Genomic DNA, 12,763 nt, shown 5'->3' with positions numbered 1-12,763 from the left:
TGCTTGAGATGGAAGGAGTATTCTGAGGCTGTCATTGCTGCCTTACTACAGGCCAGATGGCCATGCACATCCTTAGCTTATGTTAGGGTGTGGAGGAGTTTTGAGTCTTGGTGTGTTGAACAGGGCGTGCAGCCTACTCGGGCTTCACTTTCCATACTTTGACCTTTTTGCAGAAAGGTCTAGTGAGGGGTCTGGTCTATAATGCCCTTCAGGTACAGGTGATGGTTTTAGGCTGTCTTTGGGTAAGGTGCAGGAAGTGTCCTTGGCCTCGCATTTGGCTGTGATTAATTTTCTTTGAGGTACAAAACTCTTGCCGCCCTCAATGTGGAAAGCGTGTCCCTCATGGAATCTTAATTAGGTGATAAGGGTGTTGTATGAGGCTCAGTTCAAGTTATTGCAGAGCACGATTAAAGGATTTAACCCTGAAAGGGTTTTTTGGAGGCAATTTGTTTGGCCAGAATTTCAGAGCTTCAGATGTTGATGTTGTTTTGTAGAGATCTCTTTCTACATTTTATGGAGATTGGGATGTCCTTGCAAACGGTGCCCTCTTTTCTGCTGAAGGTTGTTTTGATCTTTCTTCTTAGTCACACAGTATAACTTCCCGCCTTTTCGAGTTTGGATTTGTTTGTGCCGCACACAAAGGAATTTCATTTGATTGATATACGGTGGAGTTGCTAAGGTATCTCTAAGTGACTAATAGTTTCTGGAGATTGGATCATATTTTTGTGTTTTGGAAAGAGCCAAGAAAGTGGGTGCAAGGCATCCAAGGCTACTACTGTGAGATAGCTAAAAGAAGCAATTAGCTTGGTGTATAGTTGTAAAGGCTCTCCGGTGTTGGAGGGCTCACTTGACTTGGGCACAGGCAATCTCATGGGCCGCGTGTCAGCTGTTTTTTTCACAATAAATATGTCGGAGGGCTATTTGGAAGTCATTACATACTTTCTCTAGGCATTCCCGGTTGTTGTCCGAGTTCCAGATTCAGTGGGATTTGGAGAGAGTATATTGTAAGTGGGGCTATCATGTTCCCACCCAGTATAGGGGAGCTTGGGTACATCCCAGGAGTCTGGACTGATCTGGGGTATGAACAGGAAAGGAAAATTGGTTCTTATCTGCTAATATTTGTTCCTGGAATAGCCCAGGTCAGTCCAAAACACCACCTATTCAAGTAAAGCCTGCTCTTTATAGCAGTTTGGTTTGGTTACATGGTGTTCTGCTTAATAGTGTTGAAATGAGTTTTCCATAGAGGTTTCACCTCCCTTCTGCTAGTTGAGGAAGGATTAAGGGTCTCAGTTATTGGCTTGGGTACAGGACATACTGAGTGACTGCAGGTGGCACACTAGGTTAAGTAGCAGTGTCAGTAAAGCTTTTGGAATGATCTGTGGTATTCCAGGAACAAAAATTAGTAGGTAAGAACTAATTTTCCTGTTGTGATCAAGAAATAACCAATGATGAGCGCCAATAGATTCTAATCATGGAGATAACCATCCTAGAGCATTATGGGGGACTTTTTTTTTTTAATAGCACTCCTGAGGATCGGGTTACATAGAATTTATTTTACTCTGCTGCTAGCAATGCCTCTGTTACCATTGCAGTAAGGAGTACTTGGCCCACTGACCTGACAGATTGTGACACCAAGTCCAGGAAGGCTGGGAGCTGGAGCTGCATGGCATCAGACAACAGCAAAGCTAGGACTTTACCAAGGGGAGAAAAGAACTCTGATGCCTACTCCACTTTTAAGCTGAATTATTTGAGAAGAAAAAGCTGATGATGATATAATTTGTGTTTCTGCTTTCATACAGTATCAGAATTTATTAGCTAACGAGAACTTTTTGTTTTTGAGCAGTTCGGTTGGCTAGAGCACAGAGCATTTATCCCTCTAAAAATGTAACTTCACCTTAACCTGTTGAATATTCATGTCACTGCCCCCTCTTTTAGAGAATGAGGGAGACCCTTCTCCCCCGAAACTAGCTTCAGTGGCAGCCAGTGCACTGTCCTGCCCTGTCTGGGTCATAGGCTCTCAACGCAGTTTTTGCCTCTGTGAGGTCATTAAGGGGGCAATTTTGAGTAACTTGTGCAGTTTTGAGATCCGAAGGCAGTTTCCCTTTGAAAATTAGCTACAAGGTGCGGTAGAAAAGTAGTCGTGGATCTTGTACCTGCAGTATCAGCTGTGCACTTCAAAATGTGTGTAGTTTTGAAAATGAATATTATGTGCATATTTTGCCTTCCCTGACCCATTTCCACCCCTAGTATGGCACATTTTGTTACCTATTGAAATTAGGTGGCTAGATGTAGCTGCCCTGAGAGGTGCTTTTTTCACCCCTTTGAAATCTGATCTTGCTATGCTTTGCACAACAACATTTCTGTTTAATAGTGATGGTTTACATAGTATAGTATTGTGCTAGAAATTGTGATCTATAGAGTGGTCATAAAGGCAAGCTGTGTATATACCTTGCCATTTGTGATAAATTAGTTTCCTAATCGATTTTTGAAATATTTATTCTCCATTATATTTTGTGGTGTTGCTGATTTTAGTAGAGTGAGTACTGATTTTTTATTTATTTATTTTTTCAGTTTGATTATTTTTAACATAATACAATTCTAGAAACTTCCTATTAAGAGGACGAAAGATAGTTAAGATAAAAAAAAAAAGTACCTAACTGTTGTTTGTTGTTTTTTGGTAGGTTCTCTCTGTTTGAAGCCCTTTTCTACATTTTTGGGCAGTGCCATGCTGAGCTCTCGCTTCCCGTGCGATTGGTGGATGTGGTGATGGCTGGGCAGGCGGCTGGTGATGTCACTGTGTATCAGCATGTTTGCGTGCACCTGTGCGCCTTCATAGCAGCACTCCTTCCTGCATACTTCTCTGACCTGGTATGGCAGTCTCTTTCATACTTTCCATGAGGTTCCAAGTCAGTCTCCTTCCTCCTTTCTATCCAGGTCTCATCAAGAAGCTATCATGTATGACATCTTTTTTGTTGCTCCTTGATGAAAGCCAGAGAGACAGGAGTCATTATAAATAATATTTTCCATGATTTATGGGTCTGATAATGTTTGACACTGCGTGAGTCCTCTTATTCCTTTTGATTACCCAGCTATTATTGGATAATGAAAATAAGTTGTCAGGTCTCATAGAAAGATGTGAAATAAGGAGATATCAATGTGTGTCTTAATGACCCTGTAAAAGAAAATGCTTTGCAGATATTTTCATTGTCATTATTGGCTAAAGGATCATGTTTAAAATCTCTTTGCTTATTGGAAAGTGATTTTGGCAGCTTGGATCCATTCATATCTTTTTTATTTATTTATTTTTTTAAAGAAAGTATTTCATTTCATAATCTGGATTATATAGCAATTCTCTGTCCAGTATTATAAATTGTAATTATGAATAAGCGTGGATCTGTTTTTCAATTCTAAGTTTACATTTTGCAAGAGGTTGCTGCAGTGATTTAGATATAGAACACACTGATGCATTGATATTATAGTAACACCTGCGGAATGTCTCTGAATCTAGACAGGGCTTGAAATTGGATTTAATATATATAATGCTGGTCCAGTTTTTCTGATAGAGGGAGAAAGAGAGAGAGGAGCAGACATCTCAGCAGTAGGGTCCTGCTGTCTCATAAGAACCTAAGAAATTGCCAGAACATAAGAACCTAAGAAATTGCCATACTGGGTCAGACCAAGGATCCATGAAGCCCAACATCCTGTTTCCAACAGTGACCAATCCAGGCTGCAAGTACCCAAACACTAAATAGATCCTATGCTACTGATGCCAGTAATAGCAGTGGCTATTTCCTAAGTTAACTTGATTAATAGCAGATAATGGACTTCTCCTCCAAGAACTTACCCAAACCTTTTTTAAACCCAGCTACACTAACTGCACTAACCACATCCTCTGGCAACAAATTCTAGAGCTTAATTGTGCGCTTAGTAAAAATGAATTTTCTCCGATTAATTTTAAATGTGCTACTTGCTAACTTCATGGAGTGCCCCCTAGTCCTTCTGTTTGTCTCGGCACAATAGAGGTTAGGGCAAGGTGCTGTCAGCTGATGTGGCAGGAATTTATGATTCTTATTCATACCCTAGATCAGTCCAGATGGATGGATTTTGCTTCCCTACCAGCAGATGGAGACAGAGAAGAAAAGCTTTAATGACTCTGCTACTTAATCTAGTGTGCCATCTGCAGTTCCCCAGTATTTCTCTGTCTCCTGCAGATGGTAGAGGTCTAAAACCTGCAGTCTGGAGCTGAACCCCCCCCAAAGTAACCCAATTCAGGAGTATTCCTCCTTAGGGGTTGTAAGGTGCCTGGTTGGACTGCCCCTTGTTTGAGGTAGATGAGCAGAGGGTTGGTTACACTTTTTAGATGCTCGTCTCTGGATCCATGGAGGGCTCAGAAAACTGGTGTTTTAGTTCTCTCTTTGCCTCAGATAGCCCTTCCTCCCCAGGATTGACCTTGGCACTGCATATGTGTTGCGTTCGTGCCTGTTCTCACCCTCACGCCACCCTCTCTACCATAGTGGCGACTCCCTTCGGGTCTGACGGACAGATGCTGCTGTGGCTTCTCCTCGCCGTACTTCCTGGAATCCCCGGGCTGGCCTGATGCTGCGGATCCGCCATGTTCCTGATGACGTAAAGGCGCGTGCGCGCCCCAGAATTTGTACCGGCAAGGGCGCGAACCTTGGGGGCGTCCCCCCGTAGTGATGTCATCCGCTTCCAGTTTAAAAGGTCTTTACTTGCAGTTACGAATTGAGTTAGCAAGGGGTTTGATTGTGGGGATCATTCCGACCCGCTTCATCCTCCACTGCTCTGCCTCCATCACCTTATCTAGGGGTACCCACTCCTCGGGTGCCCCGCTCTCTCTCTTCTTGATTTCAGATTGCTAAGACGGGATCCGGTACTCGCTCCTCGAGGGCCTATGTCCCTGAATGCTCAGAAGACTCCTTACTACCTGGAAGCAATCGCAGACGTGAACATTGTGAGTTCTATTACAGATAGGAATCGGTACTCGCTCCACGAGGGCCTATGTTCCTAATCTCCGAAGACTCCCTTCAGTCTAAGACGTTATCGCAGGTATGGAGATCGTGAGTCATTATTATAAATTGCAGATAGGAACCGGTACTCGCTCCACGAGGGCCCATATTCCTAAATCCCTTCTCAACTCTCTTCTATATCAGAAGCTATTATATATCTATATCTGTGCATTACTATTATAGATTGCAGATAGGAACCGATACTCGCGCCACGAGGGCCTATGTTCCTAAAACCCTCCAAAGACTTTCTTCTATTCCATAAGCCATCGCATATACAGATATTGTGAGTTCTCATTCCAGACTGCATATAGGAACCAGCACTCGCCTATGGCTCCTGTTCCTGAATATACTGAAGACTCTATGTTGCATTAGAAGCCACTACAGATATCTACAATTGTGAGTGTATCATCTACTACTGGTTATGTATCCAGCATTCCCTGGCTACTCACTATCTATAGTCTCTCTCTACAGCTCAGCAACCCAGAGACCGCAATTCCAGTATCAGAAGGACTTCAGCCCTGCCGGGCACATCAGCTCACTACTGCCACCTCTGGTGGTTCTACTTCCAGTCTAATAAAGAACTATCTGTATTTGTCTCCATATTCCAGCCTAGCCGATGGTCCCTCTCAGGACACCCTCTTGAGGGCGCTGTCATCTGCCATCGGCCCAGGGATTCACCAATTTACCTCAAGTGTTCATTCCTTACACTACTAAAGCAGTATTATACGACTGCCACTCTGTGGGAAGCCAACCCACTACAGAACACTAACTCCGCTTACGAAGTATTACAATTGTTAGCTCTTCCCCTTGGCAGGGTGATCCATAACCAATTGCTAACTCCCTGGTGGACTTATAACAGATTGCCAACGTTTCCCCGTGGCGGGATAAGGTATTACAGATTCTAACTCCGCCCCTGGGGAGCAGTTCCTATAGATTGCTACTCTTAGCAGCAGGGATTGACAACAGATTGCTAACTCCTCCCTCTACAGGAGGAGCTTGATAACAGATCACTAACTCCGAGCAGCAGATTTATAACAATATGGCTAAGGGAAGTATATTTGTTATTTGATTATTAAAGTTTATTAAAAAAAAAATGAAGAAGAAGAAAATGAGCTGAGAAGCAATTAGGCTGGTGTTGGAGTTCAATGGTGGGAGGACAGGGCAGCAGATATTTCTGCAGGTGATCGGAGTTCACTGCCAAGGCAGGGAATGACCCATCAGTGAATGAGTGACCCATTGTTGAGGGGGTCTTTAGTGCAAGTGAGAGGACGGCAGCATATGTGGCAAATGCTTTAATGGTGCCGGCAAAGGATTGCAGCAAGAGCTGCCGCACATGCAGTGAGTCACGTTTGAGGATGTCTTTGGCTGATCTGTATGTGCAATGCATCTCCGGGTGAAAGGGTAGCTCTAGCAGGACCTGCACGTACTGCTGGGTTGCGGTGCCTGCCCCCAATCATTGGGGGCAGGCACCACAACCACTCCTTTCAGCATGGGGAAGGGTGGCCATTTTGTCTTCATGTGCAGCTATGAGGAATGACCCGGGAGAGAGAAAGGAGTCCCCTCCTTCGTTAACCCCACCCATGCAAAGTCCGTGCAAAATCCTACAGGGGAACAGGAGGACTTGGAGGATGCTGAAGACCTGGAGGAGGATTCTGAAGACTCATAGACATTTTCTTAGGAGTTTGTCTTGCTCCTCCATAAGGCTTTTCTAGCCAGAAAAGCGGCAGGGGAGAAGCACTCTTGCCCACAGAGTTGCTTGTGACCATCAAAGATGCCAAGATTGGACACTCAGAAGGGGTCCACGAATATCCTGCTGGTACTTGACCTGACAGGGCAGCATGGCACTTCATGGAGTCTCTGGACGGAGAGTCAGCACAAGATCCTTCAGATCCTGAGGACTTGCAGTGGCAGACAGGGATGACCCTAAGGTAGTCTGCCTATTCAGAAAGGAGGAATTGTGGTCGTTAATCCCACATGTGTTGAAGGAGTTTGGGATTAAACTACCACAGGAGGAGTCTGATCATGTAGGGGTGGATCACATCATGGATGGCTTGAGGTGCGGAAAAAGCCTTTCCCTTCTATAAATCAGTTAAGAAACAGGTGGTCTGGTCTAAATGTAGGAAGAGCAATGGCAAAGTTGTATTCCCCACCAGAGGAGGACTTTGAACTTTTGGTGCTTCCAAAAGTGGACGTGTCGATCTCAGCAGTGACCGAGAAAACCACCATCTCGCTGGCAGGATCTGCTGCTCTGAGGGACACGCAGCACTGGAAATTGGAGATCCAGCTGAAAATAATTTTTGAGTTTTTTGCATTGGGCATCCAGGCAGTGATATGCAGCAGCTTTATGTAAAGAGCTTGTTTGTGCTGGGTGCAGCACTTAGAGGAGAAGGCTGCTACCTCCTCAGCTTCTGCTAAGCAGACTGAGCGCTTGAGGCTGAAGTGGCCTTTGTGGTGCGCGCTTAGTATCGTCCTCTGCGATTATGATATTGGCAGTTTCAACCAGAAGACTCGTGGTTGAGGAATTGGTAGGCAAATGTGTAGTCCAAGTCTGAACTGGTTTCTCTTCCCTTCAAAGACAAGCTTTTGTTCGAGGAGGACCTAGAACAGTTGGTGAAACACTTAGGAGAGTCCAAAGGGCATAAATTGCCCAAAGATAAACCAAAAGGCAGCAAAAGACCCTTCTCGGTTTGTGAACAATTTAGGGACAACAGGAGATATTGGCAAAACAGAGGCCCTTCCACTGCTCAGAGGCAAAGCTCGGGCAGGGCGTAGTCTTTCTGGGGTGAACATAAACCAGCCTAGGAAAACTCCGGTCAAGGAACCAGGGGAACTAAGAGTTTGCAATGAAACAAGGCCAGTCCACTCTTCTCTGCAGGCTGTCGGCGGGTGGCTGGCCCTTTATTTATGAAGAATAGACCAAAATCACAACTTACCAGTGGGTACTAGAAGTGATAAGAGATGGCTATGCATTAGAATTTGCTTCGCCATTTCTCTTTGTGCTTTCCTCATCAAGCAGGAGGCAGTTTGCGACATGGACTAATTGTGGCAACTGGAGACCATAGTCCTGGTTCCCTGAGAAAAGCAGGGAAAAGGAAGGTAGTCCATTTATTTTGTGGTTCCAAGAAAGGAGGGAACTTTCAGACTGATTTTGGATTTAAAGAAGGTTAATGCAGCCCTCAGAATGCCACTGTTTTGAATGGAGACTCTTTGATTGGTTATAGCGGTGGTCCGCAAAGGAGAATTCCTGGCGTCCTTGGATCTAACCGATGCTTATCTGTACCTACCTATTCAGCTGGAGCACCAGATGTTTCTAAGATTTATGATTCTGGAAGATCATTTTCAGTTTTGCATCCTTCCAGTCAGGTTAATGATGATGGTGGTGGTGGCTGCAGTTCTACAGAAGGGAGGTGCATTTTTATCTGGATGACTGGCTCATTTGGGTGAAGTCTGAAGCCCTATTTCAACAGTCAGTACAGCGAGTCATGGAGAAGTTGTGGTGTCTGGGCTGGGTGGTGAACCTGGCTAAAAGCAACCTCATTCTGTCCCAATCACTGGAGTATCTGGGGGCTTGTTTCGACACCAGGATAGGCAAGGTGTTTCTCACAGCGGACAGGGTGACGAAACTGCAGAGGTAGATTCACAGATTATTGCGGCTGTCGGTTCCCAGTGTTTGGAATTATTTCCAGGTCCTGGGTTCTATGGCTTCTATGCTGGATCTAGTTCCCTGGGTATTTGTTCGGCCAGAAGGATTTCGGAGCTTCAGGCTTTGTCATGTAGGGAATCTTTTCTGCGTATTTCGGAGTTGGGTACACTGAAGGCTGTATCTCCTTTCATCTCAGTCAGATGGTGGACCTTCCTGCCTCATGCGAGGGAGCTTCATCTGTTAAACACGCGTCAGCCATTGTTGAGATATATCAAGATTACCTACAGTTTTCGGAGATCGGATTACCTCTTTGTGTTATGGAATGGACCAAAGAAAGAGAGTAAGGCTTCCAAGGCTACGATTGAGCGGCATACATTTGCAGGGGTCGGCCAGTGCCTAAGGGTCTGCGGGTCCACTTGACTTGGGCACAGGCAACCTCGTGGGCCAAGTATCAGCTAGTTTCCCCACAGGAGATCTATTGGGCGGCTATTTGGCCATTGCTACACATTTTCGCCAAACATTACTGGTTGGATGTCTGGAAGGAGCTGGTTTTGGGGAGAGTGTACTGCGAGTGGGGCTGTCACATTCCCGTCCAGTTTAGGGAGCTTGGGTACATCCCATGCATTTGGACTGATCTGGGGTATGAACAGGAAAGGAAAATTGTTTTTTACATGCTAATTTTTATTCCTGGAATAAACAGATCAGTCCACCGGTTCTGGAAAGCTCACTCTTGTTTTCAGTATGTGCATGGTGCAGAGTTGGTTACTGGTTCGAAAGTTCTATTATCCATGCTTGTCAGAACAGAGCCCAGTTTAAAGTCACCGTCTCCCTCCTGCTTGGTTTAAGAGAGGGATTGAGGGTTACAATTACTGTTTATAGTTAATCTCATCTTGACTTGGGTACAAGTCATACTGAGGGATTGCAGGTGGCACACTAGGTGAAGTAGCAGTGTCAGTAAAGCTTTTCTTCTCTGTCTCCATCTGCTGGTAGTGAAGCAAAACCTAAGCACCTGGACTGATCTGGGGTATTCCAGGAAAGAAAATTAGCAGGTGAGAACCAATTTTCCTTTATTTCAGATTCCTTCTAATACCTTTCTGCAGCCACCTAGGCCAGAGGCTCAAATGTAAACATACACCAAGGTAATGACTTTCTGAACAGCTGCAAGGGTTGGGTGGGCATATATCCTGGAGAAATTCATAAAGTCTCCAAAACCAGATGTCAGCACTCCGTTGATATAGAATGACCCTTTGTGCCTCACTTGATCTTGCTCTTTAAAGAATTATGTAATATAATCATATAATGCAGAGCTTCCCAAACCTGTTCTGGGGAACCCACAGCAAATTGAGTTTTAATCTTTCTACAGTGAATATGCATGAGATAAATCTACATGCATTGGAGACTCTGGATATTCAAATGATTCTTATTCATATGTATTGTGGATGTCCTAAAAAGCTGATTGGCTGGGCATTTCCCAGGAGAGATTTGGGAAGACCTGGAATAGTGAATAGTGAATTTATTCATAAAATATTAAACCCCCAGCAAAATGGTGAGATTGGCTATCTGCTCTCTCTGCACAGGAGCGTGCTCTGCTGGATGCTGTTCTCAGTGCAAGTCTGATAACATCTCTGCTTGCTATGGACACCTGGTGCTTTCTGGCTCGGTAAGATGTGCTTAGGGACCTTTGTTTTCGGTGGGGAAAGAATGTTTGTTTTAAAAGGCTAATGCTATGATCCCTACCTGAAAAGGTGACCCTGGCCCTTTTAAAAGCATTTCCTTTTATGTTCCCACTTAATACTGCAGAAAATGCCAAAAAATGAATTAATGTACATTTATTCCATTATCTTTTATTTCTGAAGGAACTAATTCAGGAATGAACCCACCTCTCTGAGTGGAATTAATTTGAGATTCAATAGTGAATGTGTATTCAGTGCTGTATTAAAGGTGTGGGTGAATGCCATGTAGGAGACATCTGTCTCTGTGTCATAATGGTATCTCCTGAGGTGTCTGGAACATGGAATTTCTCAGCTTTACAGTTGTAAATGTTCTGAGCCTCCATGAGCAAGAGAGAAAGCCGCAATCCCACTCACAGAGAAACTTGTAATAAATCCAGGCTGAATCTCACCATCCATTTCTCTTTTCAGTTATGGGACAGCCGAGCTCTGTGCCCACCATGTCTTGATAGTAGCCCAGCTGGTAAGTGCACACAGCTTTTCTGATTTGGGGAAGATTTCTCTAGTAATTTCTGCTTTGCCTTGAAACAGTTCAGCAGTCTTCTTTGCACAGAATTGTTCTCATGAAGAATTTCTGCCATGGTCCCTTGATCCAGGCACAGATCTCCCAGCACTGTCAGCCCGATCCAGTAAAGTCCGTGGGAGAGCGGACTAACGCCCGCTCTCCCGGCGCGCGCACCGGCCCCTCGCTGGTGCGAGCGATCCAGTATTTAAATTAGGCGACGCGGTGCAAACGAGGAAAAGGAGGCGCTAGGGACACTAGCGCGTCCCTAGCGCCTCCTTTTGGCCTGGAGCGGCGGCTGTCAGCGGGTTTGACAGCCGACGCTCAATTTTGCCGGCGTCGGTTCTCGAGCCCGCTGACAGCCACGGGCTCGGAAACCGGACGCCGGCAAAATTGAGCGTCCGGTTTTCGGCCCGACAGCCGCGGGCCGAATTCAAAAATTTTTTTTTAACTTTTTTTTATTTTTGGGGACCTCCGACTTAATATCGCTATGATATTAAGTCGGAGGGTGCACAGAAAAGCAGTTTTTACTGCTTTTCTGTGCACTTCCCTGGCGCCGGAAGAAATTAGCGCCGACCTTTGGGCGGCGCTAATTTCTTAGAGTAAAATGTGCGGCTTGGCTGCACATTTTACTTACTGGATCGCTCGGGAATACCTAATAGGGCCATCAACATGCATTTGCATGTTGAGGGCGCTATTAGGTGCCGCGGGTGGGCCGCGTGTTTTCCTCCCCTTACTGAATAAGGGGTAAGGGAAAACACGCGTCCAGAGCAGGGTGACAGTGCGCTCCGACGGAGCACACTTTACTGGATCGACCTGTGTGTGTTTTAGGTGCTTAGAAATCCGGGGAAGGTTTTCAGTCAGTAGCATAGGCTGCAAGCTGCAGATTTTTGGCTGAGTAAGCCTTTCTCAAAACAGGGCCACAGACATTTTTAATTGCCACTAAAACGCAGATTTCTTCTTGTTTGTGAACAGTTCAGATTTACTGCTGGGATATTGTCCTAGCTCCAGCCATTTCTCACATTAAGCAGCTACAAAGCAAGCTGCGGTCAGCTCTGTATATATTTATAGCGCTTGTGAAAAGAAAATTATTATTACTAGATACTGTAATAATGAGGAACATTAGCAACCTCATAACAGGTGTCCTGATGCTGCAAATGTGCTGGGAGCAGACTGTAAATAGCGTGCTTAACAGGGAGAGAACAGATTCTCCATGGGATTGATTAAATATGAACAGCCAGAGCATCTCTGGAAAAGCACATGGATGTCTGTGGATCACTTCTGTATAACACTGCACGCCCTTCTGGAGTAAAATACTTTCTTACAGAAAGTAATGTCCTTTTTTATTTTGGAATTGGCACACAATAAAATCTACATGTCCCTTCACTGTTGGCAGTTCTTACATCTACTGGTTCTAGCACTGTGCAGGATGCTTTCCATTTGCATCCAGCAAAGGGTAGTTCCAAAACATACCCCATACTAAAGAGGAAATAATTTTCTTCAGTAATTTAAATTTACTTCTAAACAAAGGTTAAGGCTATACAATAGAGCTGTGCACTAGACGAGACACTGCGCATTCTAATCACTGAAGGAAGTTTAATTTCGTTTTTGAGCCGGATGCTAAGATCTGTTTTACTTCAGGAAGCAGTTAGAAAAACCAAGGACTAATGTGGGCCTGTGGACTCTTGGGGGGGGGACCATATTCAGTAGCCTGGATTATGTGCCAAGTGCTAGAGCTATTTTTGCCCTCATACATCGCACTCATTCTCACAGGCAAACAACCCCTGTGTTCCTTAGAAAATGCATGTGTGCCAAGTATGTGTGTGAAAGCCATCTGTGTGCTTTGCACCTGCTATTTGTG

At 44.8% G+C, this 12,763-nt stretch overlaps 1 protein-coding gene across 4 annotated transcripts in view; it reads left to right on the top strand.

Moving 5' to 3' along the window:
• C10H1orf112 (chromosome 10 C1orf112 homolog) overlaps positions 1-12,763 on the top strand; it is a 117,631-nt gene that overhangs the window by 61,177 nt on the left and 43,691 nt on the right. For 3 of the 4 annotated variants that reach the window (XM_029618401.1, XM_029618403.1, XM_029618402.1), the window contains 3 exons: positions 2,682-2,868; positions 10,248-10,330; positions 10,812-10,863. In XM_029618401.1, coding sequence (XP_029474261.1) covers positions 2,682-2,868; positions 10,248-10,330; positions 10,812-10,863 — 322 coding nt within the window. The remainder of the gene's footprint in view (positions 1-2,681; positions 2,869-10,247; positions 10,331-10,811; positions 10,864-12,763) is intronic. The other variant, XR_003858971.1, reaches the window with a different exon arrangement.

This window comes from Rhinatrema bivittatum, chromosome 10 (genome assembly GCF_901001135.1).
Source record: "Rhinatrema bivittatum chromosome 10, aRhiBiv1.1, whole genome shotgun sequence".
Lineage (NCBI taxonomy): Eukaryota > Metazoa > Chordata > Amphibia > Gymnophiona > Rhinatrematidae > Rhinatrema > Rhinatrema bivittatum.
This window is presented reverse-complemented; position numbering and strand designations above follow the sequence as displayed.